The sequence below is a fragment of the Acomys minous genome (genome assembly GCF_964271855.1).
Source record: "Acomys minous genome assembly, chromosome: 2".
NCBI lineage: Eukaryota > Metazoa > Chordata > Mammalia > Rodentia > Muridae > Acomys > Acomys minous.
Genome location: NC_140484.1, coordinates 1,814,843 through 1,830,259, shown reverse-complemented (window position 1 = coordinate 1,830,259; position 15,417 = coordinate 1,814,843). Strand labels below are relative to the sequence as shown.

The following is a 15,417-nucleotide window of genomic DNA, read 5'->3' as shown; positions in this document are numbered from 1 at the left end:
CACCACACACACACACACAGAGAGAGAGAGAGAGAGAGAGAGAGAGAGAGAGAGAGAGAGAGAGAAGCACACACACACACACACTCGTACACACACGAGTGAGGGAGCAAATGAAGTTTTAAAGGCATTTATTTTTGTTTCAGGTTCCTTGGTAGACAGTTGCATATGCACACTTTTCTATGTCTGGGTTCGAGACTTGCCTGGGGTGGGGAAGGGTAGCTATCTAAACAGACATAACTTTCCGATACAATATGGCCGGTGCCAGGATTCTCAGTGGGCATTGGTTAGGACTTGGACTTAGACTTTTTGCATAAGGCACAAGGCCTCTCTAAGCTGGCTTCACTATGGTCAGCAAGAAGGCAGATTTAAAAACCTTGGCTTCTAACACCTCTTAGACATGGCACTGCTGTTCCTTTTGCTGGGCGACTCACTTGATGGCCCTTTATCAAAGCTATTTTATTGCAGTTGTCCCTTTGGGGAAGTTCCAGCAAAGACTACAAATATGACAGTAACAACAATAATGACAGAAACAGGGTCTGTGTGTGTTTTAGATACATTTGGGGTTACTTGCCAACATTGTGTTAACATTTATTCCAGAGAAATTTCCATTCAGAGTGGCAGCCCGTAAGTGTATTCTTGCTCTGAGACAGTCAAACACAAAAAAGGTCACGTAGGAAGCTCTGAGCATATGAATTTCTAGACAAGTCGACAGAACACTTATCCAGCTGATCCCAAACGGATAACGGCTAGAAAAATCAATATAAAGCCTTACAAAAACAGGCGGCCATCACCAGACGCTCCTCGTGTCTCTGTCTTCCAGAATTGGCTACCCAATTCCCATGTTTGCTGGATTCTGCATCATGTTTATCTCAACAGTGAGTAAGTATCTTCTGTTTGCCTTCTGTGTGAGGGTCTTGGAAGGAGCCCTGTCCCCGGTGAGCTGGGAATCACTCCCCCTGGGGGAGGAGGGATGTACTGCAACAGCGCAGAAAGGCAAGGGGTGGTGGCGGTGGGGGGGAGGGGAGTGAGGGGAAGGGGGGGAGGAGGAAGGGGTAGGGGAAGGGTGTAGGGGGGGCAGGCTTGCAGGAGCAGCCCACAATCCTAAGTATGGACACATTTGTGAGTTGAAGGGAGGGTTTCAGATTCACACAATATTGGGTCATCCCTGTCTTGTGGGCTGGTCCATGGCCTCGATCTGAGGGCCTGGGCCTCTTCTCTTGCCAGTGTTTGCCTTCTCCAGCAGCTATGCTTTCCTGCTGATCGCCAGGTCCCTGCAGGGAATCGGCTCCTCTTGCTCATCCGTGGCTGGTAGGCGTGAAGACAGCAGTGGGCGGGAGCACGGGGTAGGTGGGGCACTGGGATGTTTTTGCAGAAGGCACTCACTTTCCTGTTGGAGTCTGCCCAGCCTCCTATTTCAGTTAGCCTCATTGGCCCAGGAAGATCTTTAGCCTGCTGGGGAGTGAGGGCTACCACGGATGATGTTTCTGGGCACTGACCGGCTCTTCTTCTCTTTAGGGATGGGCATGCTGGCCAGCGTGTATACAGATGATGAAGAGAGGGGTAACGCCATGGGGATTGCTTTGGGGGGCCTGGCCATGGGGGTCCTCGGTACGTAATAGTCACTGTGCAGGTGGGACCTGTTTGGGTGTTGGGTTACAATGGTCTTTGTCCATCAGTCCTGGCCATACCGAGCCCATGAGCACATGCCTGTGAGCAGACACCCAGCTCTCCTCTTTCTATTTTTTTTTAACCACCACGGAACCTTCGGGATAGAGTCCCCTGCAGGGGGAATCTGGTCTTCCCTGGCCTCTGTCCCCAATCTTCTTCGGCTCCAATATAAAGCACAGGTGTGAGAAAGATAGTCTGCTATATTCCTTCCTCTGGAAAGTTCTGAGTTATAATCTAAGGCAAACATCTAGCCTTCTGCATCTGCCATCACCCCGGCCCAGGCTGACATCCCAGGCCAGGGGACCGATACTTTCCCTGAAGGAGCGTTGGATCTTTTTCCGTGTTTGACATTTTCCTTTGCTCGGTAGCTGGTGGTTCCCACATCTGCTGGTAGCAGAGAGACGGATCTGTAGCCCGTCCTGTGCTGGAGTCTTTGGTTCAGGCCCTTGGCCTTGGAGGGTCCTTTGTCTTCTTCTTTTTTCTCAAGTGAAACTGTACCCAGGAAGAAGTTCAACATGATATTAAATTGAATGTAGGATGGACAACCCAGGTCTTTCAGGGAACAAAACACAAGCATCAGATGGGTGGCTCTCCTGTGGGGAGAGGTAGCCATCTACCGTGGCTGTCTTGTGGGCCTCTCTCTTCCTGTAGTGGGACCCCCCTTCGGAAGTGTGCTCTATGAGTTTGTGGGGAAGACAGCTCCTTTCCTGGTGCTTGCCACCTTGGTGCTCTTGGATGGAGGTGAGTGGCTATGGTCTTGGCCTTAGTGTGCTTGAGCCATGTCTGCTTTCTAAAAAGGCGTCATCTGTGTTTTTTCCCTTGTAGCCATCCAGCTCTTTGTGCTCCGGCCATCCCGCGTGCAGCCAGAAGTAAGCGGCTGGGAGCTGAGGGCCCAAGAGTGGCCCAGGTACCTCTTTCTAACCTCCTGTTTTTGCCTGACAGAGTCAGAAGGGGACACCCCTCACTACCCTGCTGAAGGACCCGTACATCCTCATCGCGGCAGGTGGGGCTCCTCAGGCCTTAAAGATAAGGGTAGTTCTAAGGGGATGAGTGGGGATACGTGGTCAGAGACGTGGGGCGTCCTGCCTCATCCTCACTTGTTTCTTGCCCTTGTGTCAGGGGCCATCGCTATGTGGTCTTGAGCTTCCTGGAAGGGCTTGCTGGCCTCACTGCAGGTGTCTTGGGTGGGTGTTTGGCCTGCAAGAGTAGAAAGCGAAAGCCGAGCCCTAGAGGACACCTCTGCATGCAGAGCCAGATGCTGTGCCTTTGGACTTGAGATCCAGATGGACTCAAAACAAACAAACAAACAAAACTCTGGGGCTCTGTCCCAGGGGAGGCAGTTCACGGCCCTGCTGGGCCTGGGCCTCTCTTCCCAGCGCCTAGACACAGGCTGAGACCAGCTGGTAGCCTTGGAGCCAAGGCTTGATGCTCTCAGGCCAAGCTTGCAGTGTAGCTCAACCCTAGAAGGAAAGGTGTGTCTAAGCAAGTCTCCCTCGCTGCAGGGAGCTATTCAAGTACTTGAGACAACTGGGTGTTGTCTTCTGTAGCTCAGTGGATAGAACTTGTCTACCACACACAAAACCTGGGTTCGACCCCCAGCACTGCATAAGCTGGGCTTGGTGAATCGTTCCTCTAATGCCAGTTCAAGGTCACCCTTGACTATGTAGGAATGACCAGCCTAGGCTGCACAAAACTTTGTCTGGTGGGGGGGGGGCAGCATGGAGGCGGGGGTGGGGGTGGGGGAGGGGAGGATGGAGGGGGGGAAGGAGGAAGGAAAGAAAACAAAATCAATCAAAGCTCTGGGCTATTTTTAGAGTTCTTCTGCTGTGGGAATTAGCCAGGGCAGCACCCAGGCTAAGGGCTGGGAAGCCAGTGCCCCAACCTCTTCATGCACTGGGTTCAAGAAACATTCTAGAGCCAAGCTGAGGTGGAAATTAAGGGTATGAGAGGGCGGGGTCCTAGAAATGTGACTCTCTGAACCTTGAGCGCATATGGGCCAGTTAGTGTCGCCGTGGCCCTTCCTTCTTCTTGGAGGCTCCATGGTGAAGAGAGAGTCACAGATCTAGTGTTACATGTGGCAGTGGCGGTGGAGGAAGTTAGGATGGAGGAGAAGGGGAGGAGAGTCCAACCGATTGTATGTTCTGCCGTTAAATGTCACCAGGAATGAAATGTGCACACCATCATCATGACTGCACAGCTTTCTTCGAATTTGTTCTAGCAAATTATAGGTTCCACAGAGCACAACACAAGAGATTTCTAGAGTGACAGAGGGCCATTCCGTGTGTCTTTCTCCAGATGGCTCTATGTTTACAAAGAGCGTGGTTCAAAGGTCCATGGTGAAGATGTGTATGGGATGCGTTGTGTGGGCGTGGCTAGGAAAACACCCGTCCCCAGCACAGTCGTACCCAGTGCCCACCATGACACCTCGGAGAATGAAAAATATCCAAGCCCATTCACTGCAGAGTGAAAGCCAGTCCTGGGAGCTTCGGGGGGCCCTGTGTGGTGTGTGGCCTGATAGCCGCCTGCCTGTTGGCTGCCTCATGCGGCTCCCGTCCTTAATGAACTAGAAGGCTTTTTTTCTTCATTTGTGAAGTGGATGGGTTAAACCAAAAGAACTTAATAGCTCCCACCAGCTACAGACGTTATGACTCTGGGTGTGGTGTAAACTGCTTGCCACCCTCCCAGCTCGCTGCTTAGCTTCCATTTTCCGGAAGTAAGGTCTCCGAGCTGGGACGTGTGCGTCTATGTTTGCAGTGGTCATAGACACTCAGTCTGAAGGCACAGGCACCCTAACATGCTTCCTCTTGCTCGTGCAGGTTCCATCTGCTTTGCAAACATGGGGATAGCCATGCTGGAGCCCGCCCTGCCCATCTGGATGATGGAGACCATGTGTTCCCGAAAGTGGCAGCTGGGTAAGGACTGGGATGGGTCTCATCTGTGTGCGAGCCCCGCAAACCCCTGACAGCACGATGATGATGCGATTACGCCTGCCCCGCAAACCCCCACAGCACAGCGATGACATGGTCATGCCTGTCGCGCAAACCTCCCTCCCCAGCATGGCGATGACACGGTCATGCCTGTTGCGCAAACCCCACCCCCCAGCATGGCGATGACACGGTCACGCCTGCCCTGCAAACCCCCACAGGACGGTGATTATGTGATCATTTCTATTTGCCTCTTCATGGAGTCAGTGCCTGAAATGGACTTTGCGATCAGTTTCAGCTCCAGTTTTTTTCTTTTAATCATTTCTGATTTATGCTTCAAGTTAAAAGGGTAAAGCACAATTAGATACTGAGGAGAGAGAGAGAGAGAGGGAACATCCGCATCAATTCTATTACAGGACGTAGAATTGTATTTCACTGTTACTGTTAATCTCTTAGTGCCTGCGTCATAAACTACACTTTAACATAGGTATATACACATAGAGTTGGGTACCAAATATGGGTGCTATGCTTCAGGCCTCTCCTGAGGTCTTGGAACGTATCTTCCACAGATACTGGGAGACTCTTACAACCGCACCACAAGTCTTTGTTAGGCTGGCATTTATACTGACATTATTGGGCCGGTGAATACTGTCCCCAAGCTGAGCTCTGTAGTGTACTTTGACGGATTACCCTTTCTCTAAGTCACTTTTCCTTGGGTTAGTCGCTAGCTTGCCTTCTCCTTTCCCGCTTCTCTGTGTAACTTGTAAACACATTCCTCGAGTCTCCTCCGGCTGAGATGATGATGCTCTCAGTGTGCACATGTTCATCATCTGAGCTGAGGTACCTGACCCCCAGTCTCAGTGACTTGGGGACTTGGCTCCCCATCATCTGGGCATCTTCTTTGACTCCCTTTCTGTTCCCTTTTCCCCCGTGCTGACTTTTTACGTGGATCCTGGTGACTGAATGCTTGTGCAACAAGCACCGTATGGCTTGACCCACAACCCCATCCCAGAGATATGTGTTTTCAGGCAGTCCCTGTTGAAGGGTGTGACAGTTCATTTTGCCACTGAGCCATTCGCACAGTACTCTCACCTTTCCCTCATGTTTAGACAGATTTCTTACTGCTCCTTCCCCAAGCCGAGCAGTTTTAATACCTAGAAGTTTTTTCTCACTAACACAGGTACTGGATTCAAATAGATAAGAATGGAGCCTCTTTTCATAGATTTAATTGTGCGTGAATGTGTGTGTGTGTGTGTGTGTGTGTGTGTGTGTGTGTGACATTCTCTCACTATATAACCCAAGCTGGCCTCAAATTCCTGATCCTCCTGCCTCAGCCTCCTGAGCACCAGGACGGCAGGTGTGTACCGCAGTTGGTTAGATTCTTGCTGAGAGCCTCTAATAATCTTTGTTCTGAGTTGTTTGTCTTTTTCTTACTGATTAAGTATCTTCATTTATCAGGTATTAGTCTTTGACGAGAAGTTTTACAGTCAATGCCCTCACTTTGTTGCGTCCTTTTACTTTACGAGGCGTATGTTTTGCCTCTCAGAACACTGAAGATGCTGCTTGTCAGATTCAGCAGACTCCTGTGTGTGTGCTGTTGTCTAGCTCAGAAAGGCTGCTTCTTTGCCAAGATCATTTAGAAATTAAATAGCCCACTTTCCTTTAATAAGTTTACGATTTTTGCATTTAAAATGTTAGGTTTGCATGGAATTAATTTTGCTCTAATTTTGGGATGAAGGTGTGGCCAGCCACAATCCCAGGGCCATGTCTCCAGGGGAGCATCTGGTCCCCCGCCTCTGTTTCTCTCTGGGTGGCCATGCATTCTCGGGTCCACTCCCGGGCTCTCTCTTCTCTTTCACAGATCTGCCATTGTCCCTGTGTCACGACCCTCTCTTGAGTCACTGTAGCTTCAAAGCATTCAGGAAAGCTGGTCCCCATACATGTGCAGTTTTTTTAAATATTTTTATGTGTCTTAGAGATTTATTTTATTTTATTAGGTTGTTCAACTCACATGGATATCTTCATATGGAGATTCTTAGTTCTGACTTCATTATGCCTGTGTGTGTGTGTGTGTGAGAGAGAGAGAGAAAGAGAGAGAGAGAGAGAGAGAGAGAGAGAGAGAGAGAGAGAGAGAGAGAGAGGTACATGTGAGAAGGTCAGAGGACAATTTCCCTCTTTTTCCATCAAGAAAATCTATGGAATCAAAATCAGCCTGTTGGGTGGACTTTCTGCTACTCCTAGTGCGAACAGGCTGGAGAGAAACTGACAGTCCTGTCTTGTGAGAGGACGCAGCCAACCCTTTTGGGAGGTTTTAGTGTCTCCTTCCCTTTGGTCCTCAGCATCTGCATCTCAGGTGTGCTCAGGAGATGCCATCTGTCCAGCTGGGGATGGCGTGGTCAAGCACCACGCATTTCCTTCACGTCTCAGCCAGTGTCTCCACTTAACTGGCTTATAAACCTAATTGAATGTGTCCTGGCCATGTGCAGGGCACTTAGGCTGCTCTGCTCACGTCCTCTCCAGACACAGCCCGAGGCTTTCTATTTAAAGTCTTTAAGGTCAACCAGGAGCCCCAGGGCCACATGAGATAGAATTCAAGCCCCCTTGATGTCAGCAAAAGGTCATTTCATGAAAGCCTGGTGTTTAGCTGACTCACCCGGGGCTCTGCCTCCGCTCACCTCACAGGTAGGTTTGTCTGTCTTGGAGGGAATCTAATTGTCCTTCTTGCCTCAGCTTCAGTGTGAGAGCAAAGCTCCCCTTAGTGGTCTCCATAGTTTGGAACTAGTGGGATGCATAGGGTGGAAGATTTTATGTCTGGAGCCAGTGGTTCCTGTCCCGGGGCTGCCCCCGAAATTTGGCCTTTGGCGGCCAAGGAGCTGCAATGACTCTGTTTCCCTGTCATCTTCCAAGAGAGGCCGGAAGTCAGAGCCTAGCTGTCCTGTGAGCTGTTTGACATGTGATTGCTGTCATGATGGCTTTGTTGTAGTTTTAGGGAAGGGAGAGGTGGCAAATGCCCCTGCCTGTTCTGCTGGAGTCTGTTCCCAGGACCTCCTCGGTCACGCGTGGAGCAGGTCCTGAGGTGGAGCTGTTGAGGATAGAATCCTTCTGTTGTTTCCTTTTCACCTTGAGTTCAAAGTCAAATGACCTCTCCCCTACAGCTCAGTGCTTAGAGTCAAAGTTCAGGTTGAGGCCTGTAAACACACCCCCCCCCCCCCCCCCCCCCGCCAAGGGAGACTTAGGCCCTGCATAACAGCCCCAGACAAGGCTGGAGCCAAAGTCTTCTTGCTGGTTATTCCAGCTGAGTTGTTGACGGCCTGTGTTTCTTAGACGCCAGGGCCTGAGCTGCAGACTTCTGTTAGGGCCAGGGCAACAAGAAACTAGTGTTCCGTTCTAGCTTCTGCATCAGCCAGGAGCAACAACCAGGCAAGGATTGTCTGAGACTCAGACGGATCTCAAGAACTCTCTGCTGCGGTCACCCCAGCCCAGGTGGCCAGCGTCAGCTTCCATGGTGCTTCAGGAGAGCACAAGACTTTCCCTGTTTTGCCGCTCAGGGCTGGGGTGGGCTGGACCCTGTGGTGGATTTTATGGGTGACTGGAGACGTTAGGAGCCTGTGGAGGGTCCTGTCAGAGCGACACACATATGACATTGGATGCTGTGTGTATATGTATGTTAGGTGCAACCAACACCTCTCATTCAGGTCGGGGGGGGGGGTCCTAGGATGAGCTATAGTCATTTTGTTGATGATAGAAATTTGTGAGGTGTAAAAGCCAGCTGCCGCTTGTGACCCCACCCCTGTGGAAACCCTGTTTTTGAGGGACAGTGGTCTCTCCGGACACCTAGAGCAGACTGGCTTTTGACTCACTCCTTTGCCTTCTGAGAACTGGGATTAAAAGCGTTCTCCGTCACACCCAGCTAGGACCTCTTCTCTTGATGGCCGGTCATGCTGTGGGACACTGCCTGCCTGCCACAATGGAGCCAGGCTGTGGGGAAACTGAGGAGGTTCCTGCTTGCTGGCAGCTTACTGTAGTGTGGGGACGGCCAGCAGGGCAGGGTGGAAAACAGGAAAATGAGATTTGCATGGAGCACTGAAATCAGTGTGGAAAAGCTGGTCACAGCCATATGACACAATGTGCCACCCCATGCTCACATCCACCTGAGTGCACAGGATGGGGGTGATGGCTTGGCACGGTGCTTCGAGGGGTTTGAACCTCGCTAAGTTTAGCTAGCAAGCTCTAAATTCAAGTGAACACCTTGCTTTGTGCTTTCTAATCTGGTGCATTTTGCTTGAGACTCTTGTGGGGTTTTCCAGTGTAGAGGCCTCCCTGTTCCTGCAACAGCTGTGTTCCAGCTGTGTTTCTCAGCCCCCGACCCCTTTCGAGCTGAGATGGCAGGACTGCTCACTGGCTTTTGAGGAGTCTGTGTCCTGCGTGGGCTTCTAGCTCGAGTCAGGATGCATCAAGAGTCCTTGGATCCTAGCTGGGCCACGTGAGCTATTTTCTTTGACAGGAGTCACCAAGGACTGTCTGTGGGCCCAGGTCAAGCAGATTAGTTGGTTGACTGGCACAGCCAGCGATGGTATACATGAGGGCCTTTCGGGTTTGTTCTTTAAATTAATGTTTAACATTCCATCTTAACGCAATCTTATTCAAAAATTTCATGCAAAAATCTATTTCCAAGCCGGGCGTGGTGGCACACGCCTTTAATCCCAGCACTTGGGAGGCAGAGGCAGGCGGTTCGCTGTGAGTTCGAGGCCAGCCTGGTTTACAAAGCGAGTCCAGGACAACCAGGGCAACGCAGAGAAACCCTGTCTCAAACAAACAAACAAACAAACACCCCCAAAGCCCCCAAAATCTGTTTCCATCTTTTCTACAGCCTATCTCCTCTAACAGGGGGGCTGCAGTCAGACAAGATCTGGCCTGCGAGTCGCCGTAGACGGCTCCCTGCAGTATTGCTTCTCTAGCCCTGAGGCCATACGTCGGACTCTGTTTGTCCTGATGTTCTTTTTCTCACCGTTTGTATTTATACCCCCATGGCCCTTGGCGCCAAGCGATGAAAGTCAACATGATTTCTATGACTCACTCCACCCTGGTCTGCAGAGTGCGTGACGTCTGACGCATGCTCGGTGGGGCCAGGGTTTAATACCATGTGCTCTGGAGAGTGTGGGAAGTGGCAGACGCAGGTTCTCAGGACTGTGTCTCACGTTCTCAGCAAGCCGTGTCACAGTTCAAACACCATCTGACTGTTTCCTTCAAAGTCACTTCCCGCCGTGACAGGACTCGGGTTTCCATTGTCCTCGCTGTTGGCTGGTGTTGCACCGGACACATGGCTGTCAGTAAATGTTTGCTAAATCAGATCGTATGGGGTGACTGTTCGGTCTCTGCGTATCGTATTGCGAGGTGTGGTAGGAACACCCTGGTGCTGGCATGACTCTGCTTTGTGTTCTGATCATAGAACCCATTAACCTGAAATTCTCACTGTGTTAGAGGCTCAGGGTTCCCGCAGCTTCTCCCAGGGTTTAATGGCTTAGGGTCTTCTTCTTGAAGGGACATGACCATGCTTGCCTAGGCCAGCATTTGTTGACCACCCACCATGCACAGCTAGTATACACAGACGGCTGAGAACAAAGTGGCTCTTAGTATTTGAGGACAAGGCTGGGAATCTAGTCTAGTATATCTGATTTTTAAAAAATACTGAAATTAAGAAATTGAAACGTAGTCTCTTGTCAAGAGATCATCCTAGCAATGAGGTGAACAGGTGCATACACATACGGCTTACCTTGATGGACAGGTGCATACACATATGACTTACCTTGATGGACAGGTACATACACATATGACTTACCTTGATGGACAGGTACATACACATATGACTTACCTTGATGGACAGGTGCATACACATATGATTTACCTTGATGGGCCTTTTGTTCAGTGCTGGCCATGTTGAATGCAACTTCTGCTCTTGCCAGCTAGAAATTGCTCCTGGTGTATTCTCTCCTCTCAGAGAGCCACTAAGTCCTGGACATGAGGTACCACCTTGAAAAATGAGCAAGTGGCTGGGCATGGTGGCGCACGCCTTTAATCTCAGTACTCGGGAGGCAGAGGCAGGTGGATAGCTGTGAGTTCGAGGCCAGCCTGGTCTACAAAGCGAGTCCAGGGCAGCCAAGCCTCACACAGAGAGACCCTGTCTCAAAAAACCTAATAATAATAATAATAATAATAATAATAATAATAATAATAATAATAAAAGAAAAATGAGCAAGTAGGTGTTTCTTGCCCCCCCACCTCTGTCTCTCTGTCTCTCCCTCCCGCCCTCTCTCCACTCCCCTCATCTCTATCAGATAGGAAAATGTTCACAGTTAATTGAGAAAAGCAGAGTGTGGAACAATAGGTGTGATAGAATCTTGTTTGTGTGACAAAGCCTTGTGTTTACACATAACGTGTGTAAACTTACAAGAGGGAGCAACTGTGGGCTTTGAATGGTCTCAACTGCTTTCTTTTCATTTGGTCCTAGTTTCCCTTAACTCTTTCAGTGACTGTGCCTTGTGTCCAGAATTGAGAAAGTAAGGAGGACAAATATGTAAATGTCCAAACCTCACAGTGGCCATTGCTAGGCTCCCTCAGCTGGGATTGTCTCTGTAGGTCCACGTGCAACACTGCCACCAGGCTGAGGTGACATGGAGCCACTGATAGAGAAATGGCTGCCTTTTCTGGAGCATCTAGGCAGCCCTCTGGGATGGATAAGCCACATGGGGTCGAGACTGAAACCGGATATTAGCTGCCCGGGTGCAGGCCGAGGACTTCATTCCATCTTCTGGAATCAGCACTGTGGTGTCTGTGAATATTAGTTTTTTTCCTGGCGGGTGACTCCCACAGTGCTGATAACGTGTCCTTTTCATAAATTCACAGGCATTGCTTTCTTGCCGGCAAGTATCTCTTATCTCATTGGAACCAATATTTTTGGTATACTCGCACACAAAATGGGAAGGTAAGATATTATAAAAGCATTCAATTGTTTTGATAATGATATGGTTCTTTAAAGAAACTCAGTGTTTCTGTCTTAGCTGTTACAAGTAGTTGTGGTTTTCGTTGAAGCTGTGTCTTGGGGGAAACACTGTAAGTGTGTATTTATTGATAAGTGTGTATTTATTGATAAGTGTGTATTTATTGATAAGTGTGTACGTATTGTGTACTTATTGACGTGCCCTTTCTTTTGATAGGTGGCTTTGTGCTCTCCTGGGGATGATAATTGTTGGAATCAGCATTTTATGTGTGAGTAAGAGATTGCATTTGGCAGGCAGTTGGGGGAGGGGCACATATGGGACTGAAACTCTTGTTTTGGGTGGTACTCACCAGGCAATATTTTACAGCAGTTTGGGTTTCTTAATATTCAGTTTTATTATGTGCTCCATTTTATTCCAGTTCTTGAAAGTAATTTTAAACATTTCTGGAAAGACTCCAGTGGCCATATTATTTAATTTTAGGTCAGATGTTACTTACCTTTTATTATGTGGTTTACCAAGTTATTTTTCTTAGTACTATCTTACTTTTAAATGTTTATTTTTTTTTAATTTTTGGTGTTTTTTTTCTCTTTAGGTCTCATTATATATCCCAGGCTGACCTAGAACTCATGACAAATCTTTTTGCCTTATTCTTATAAGTGCTAAGGTTGACAGGCATGAGCCACTAAACGTTACAGCATCTTAAATACTCTAAGGCAGCTACCCTGGACAATGGCGAGATGTCGCTGCAGAATAAACATCCTTTAGAGTCCAGTATCTCCTCAGATGTGGCTGTCTTCTCTGTCACGGCTGAGGGTGTATGGAGCGGTCCTTCAGGGCAGCCATGTAATTAAGTTTTCACAGTAGTCGGAATTTACATCTCAGGCTTCGACACACGTTTATTGGCTGGTTTCCCGGAGGTTGAACCCGGGGTGTCGTGCATGGTAGGCAAGCACTGGCCACCGGCCACACCCTCAATCCTAGTCTGGCTTTTAAAGATTAAGATGGCTTTGTTTTTTGTTTTTTTATTTTTTTGAGGCAGGGTCTCCCTGTGTGGCCGTGGTTGTCCTGAACTCACTTTGTAGACCAGGTCTCAAACTCACAGCGATCTACCTGCCTCTGCCTCTCGAGTGCTGGGATTAAAGGCGTGATTCATCCTGTCTCTGCTCCCATTTTTTTTTTTCAAAAAGAAACAGGTCTTTAGGCCCAGATAAAAGATATTTCTGGGCCTTTTCCAAGATGATGTATTAGAGCCAGCAACTTTTATTTTAGCATATTAATTTCCTCTTACAGATTCCTTTTGCAAAAAATATCTATGGACTCATCGCTCCCAACTTTGGAGTAGGTTTTGCAATTGGTAAGTCACATGGGCCTTGTGCCTCGATTTGGGACTGCATTTCCTCTGGTGGGGATTCTCTTCTCGAAGAGTGTACAGAGTGAAGAGCCCAGATTTCTAGACGCTGCAGTGGTGGCTGCCCTGTGGAGACTGCCCTGTGGAGGCTGCCCTGTGGAGCTGCTCTGTGGAGCTGCCCTGTGGAGGCTGCCCTGTGGAGCTGCTCTGTGGAGCTGCCCTGTAGAGGCTGCCCTGTAGAGGCTGCCCTGTGGAGGCTGCCCTATGGAGCTGCCCTGTGGAGGCTGCCCTGTGGAGGCTGCCCTGTGGAGGCTGCCCTGTGGAGGCTGCCCTGTAGAGGCTGCCCTGTAGAGGCAGCCCTGTGGAGCTGCCCTGTAGAGGCTGCCCTGTAGAGGCTGCCCTGTGGAGGCTGCCCTATGGAGCTGCCCTGTGGAGGCTGCCCTGTGGAGGCTGCCCTGTGGAGGCTGCCCTGTAGAGGCTGCCCTGTGGAGGCTGCCCTGTGGAGGCTGTCCTGTGGAGGCTGTCCTGTGGAGGCTGTCCTGAGATTAGCTTAGGAACAAGCCATAGTCTAGGTCCATAAAGATGCTGAACATTGGGTGGCATCAACTGGAGTAAACTGGCACACGTGTGTGTGTGTGTGTGTGTGTGTGTGTGTGTGTGTGTGTGTGTGTGTAAGGTACAAGCTAGTGGCCTGGAATAGGACTGGGTACTCTCCTCTTACCCCACAAGATGACAAGGTGAGGCCAGGCAGCCTACAAATGGTAGCCTAACAAGGGACCCTGAACCTGGGTCCCACTCCTCTCCGAACCGTTCTGCTGCCTACAATGGAAGGTTTGCTGTCCGGAGTCATCTGTCACAGATGAGCGAGTGGCAACGGCAGAGGCAAAGAGCTCCCTCTGTGTTTAGGGCACAGGCCCCGGCATTCAGACTGTTTCTGGCTCACACCGCTTCTCCACACACTGACCCCTGACTGTCCACAGGGATGGTGGACTCCTCCATGATGCCCGTCATGGGTTACCTGGTTGACCTGCGGCACGTGTCCGTCTACGGGAGCGTCTACGCCATCGCAGACGTGGCCTTTTGTATGGGGTATGCTATCGGTAAGAATGCCACCTTAAACCTCCTAGAAATACAGAAATCTTCACGTTTTCTGCCAGTAAGATGTTTGAGGAAATGCTTCCTATGTCCCCAAAGGTCCCTCCGCTGGTGGTGCCATTGCAAAAGCAATTGGCTTTCCGTGGCTCATGACAATTATTGGGATAATTGATATCGCTTTTGCTCCGCTCTGCTTTTTTCTTCGAAGTCCACCTGCTAAGGAAGAGAAAATGGTAAGAAAGCCCTTTCTGATCGTTTTGGTATGGCTATCTGGATAGTTTTTGCATAGTTCAATTCTAAAACAACTTCTGCTTTCCAATAGAAATCTCCAAACAGAAGCAGCAAGAGTCCCTTTTAGTCACTAACAGGACAGTAACTTATTTTACTCTTGTAACTTTCACAGTCATTTCTTTCAAGCCTCATTCATGTTCATGAATTGAAAGAAGGAAATTATTTTCATACATAGACTAGCATTGTATAACTCTTGTCGACCAAATATAACCCTGGGATAATTCAGTTCAATTATCTATGGTTCTGGAAAGTTCTCCTGCCTTCAGGATATAGTTGGTTGTCTTACAGACATGCAAACACACAGAACTACTTCTTGCCTTCATGACTGGAAAAGCATGCCATAGGAAGCTATACAGAATAAAGTACTTCTTTTTTGAGCAAGTCCAAATTGTTGCCTGTAAGTCTTAAGTGAGAGATGTGTGAGGCTTGGGCCCTTCCTAAGGGGTTTACCCAACCAAAAAAAGTGCACTGCCACTGCTCACATCCGCCCTGGTAGCAGTGGCCCTGACTAAAGTGTCCGATGCTGGTACTGTTCAGCTGAAAGGGATCTGTCTGGGCTAAGGATGGACAGGAGGCCCATGGGTAGTAGGCTTGTGCTCAGGGATGGATCCAAGCGCTTCTTTGCTGTCTTCTTTTGGAGTAGACCTGAAGTGATCTCTGAGTTCCTGCCCTCTCTGATAATGTGGATTCAGCCTGGGGCTTTGCATGTGCCAGGCAAAGCACTGTACTGTTGAGTTTCACTTCTAGCCCTCTTTTCACCTTTAAAAACGTCTTATTTTGCGACAAGGTCTCATTAGGTTGCCCATGTTGGCTCTGAACTTACTCTGTAAGAGACAAGATGGCTGTGAAGTCAGGGTTTTCCTGCTTCAGCTTGAGGGAGCCAGCACTGTGGCTCCTGCCACCAAGCCAGCGCAGAGTGCTTTCTGACATCCAACTGAACAGGTCTTAATACTTTATCATTTCTGGAACTGCTCTGATGGTTTTCCCAGCAGAACTAAAATTCAGACTGTCTAACGTGTTTGTCTGAGGCATTTTACATTCACCCATCTATTTACTGTATTTTAAAATCACATTGACCTCTGGCCATTGGCCT

General features: G+C 49.2%; 1 protein-coding gene across 4 annotated transcripts in view; it reads left to right on the top strand.

Moving 5' to 3' along the window:
* The window catches only part of SLC18A2 (solute carrier family 18 member A2), a 38,104-nt gene that overhangs the window by 11,509 nt on the left and 11,178 nt on the right, over nucleotides 1-15,417 (top strand). For all 4 annotated transcript variants that reach the window (XM_084774047.1, XM_084774046.1, XM_084774045.1 and 1 more), the window contains exons 4-15: nucleotides 821-879; nucleotides 1,225-1,308; nucleotides 1,516-1,608; nucleotides 2,320-2,409; nucleotides 2,494-2,537; nucleotides 2,611-2,671; nucleotides 4,485-4,580; nucleotides 11,496-11,574; nucleotides 11,807-11,858; nucleotides 12,881-12,944; nucleotides 13,919-14,038; nucleotides 14,133-14,266. In XM_084774047.1, coding sequence (XP_084630173.1) covers nucleotides 821-879; nucleotides 1,225-1,308; nucleotides 1,516-1,608; nucleotides 2,320-2,409; nucleotides 2,494-2,537; nucleotides 2,611-2,671; nucleotides 4,485-4,580; nucleotides 11,496-11,574; nucleotides 11,807-11,858; nucleotides 12,881-12,944; nucleotides 13,919-14,038; nucleotides 14,133-14,266 — 976 coding nt within the window. The remainder of the gene's footprint in view (nucleotides 1-820; nucleotides 880-1,224; nucleotides 1,309-1,515; nucleotides 1,609-2,319; nucleotides 2,410-2,493; nucleotides 2,538-2,610; nucleotides 2,672-4,484; nucleotides 4,581-11,495; nucleotides 11,575-11,806; nucleotides 11,859-12,880; nucleotides 12,945-13,918; nucleotides 14,039-14,132; nucleotides 14,267-15,417) is intronic.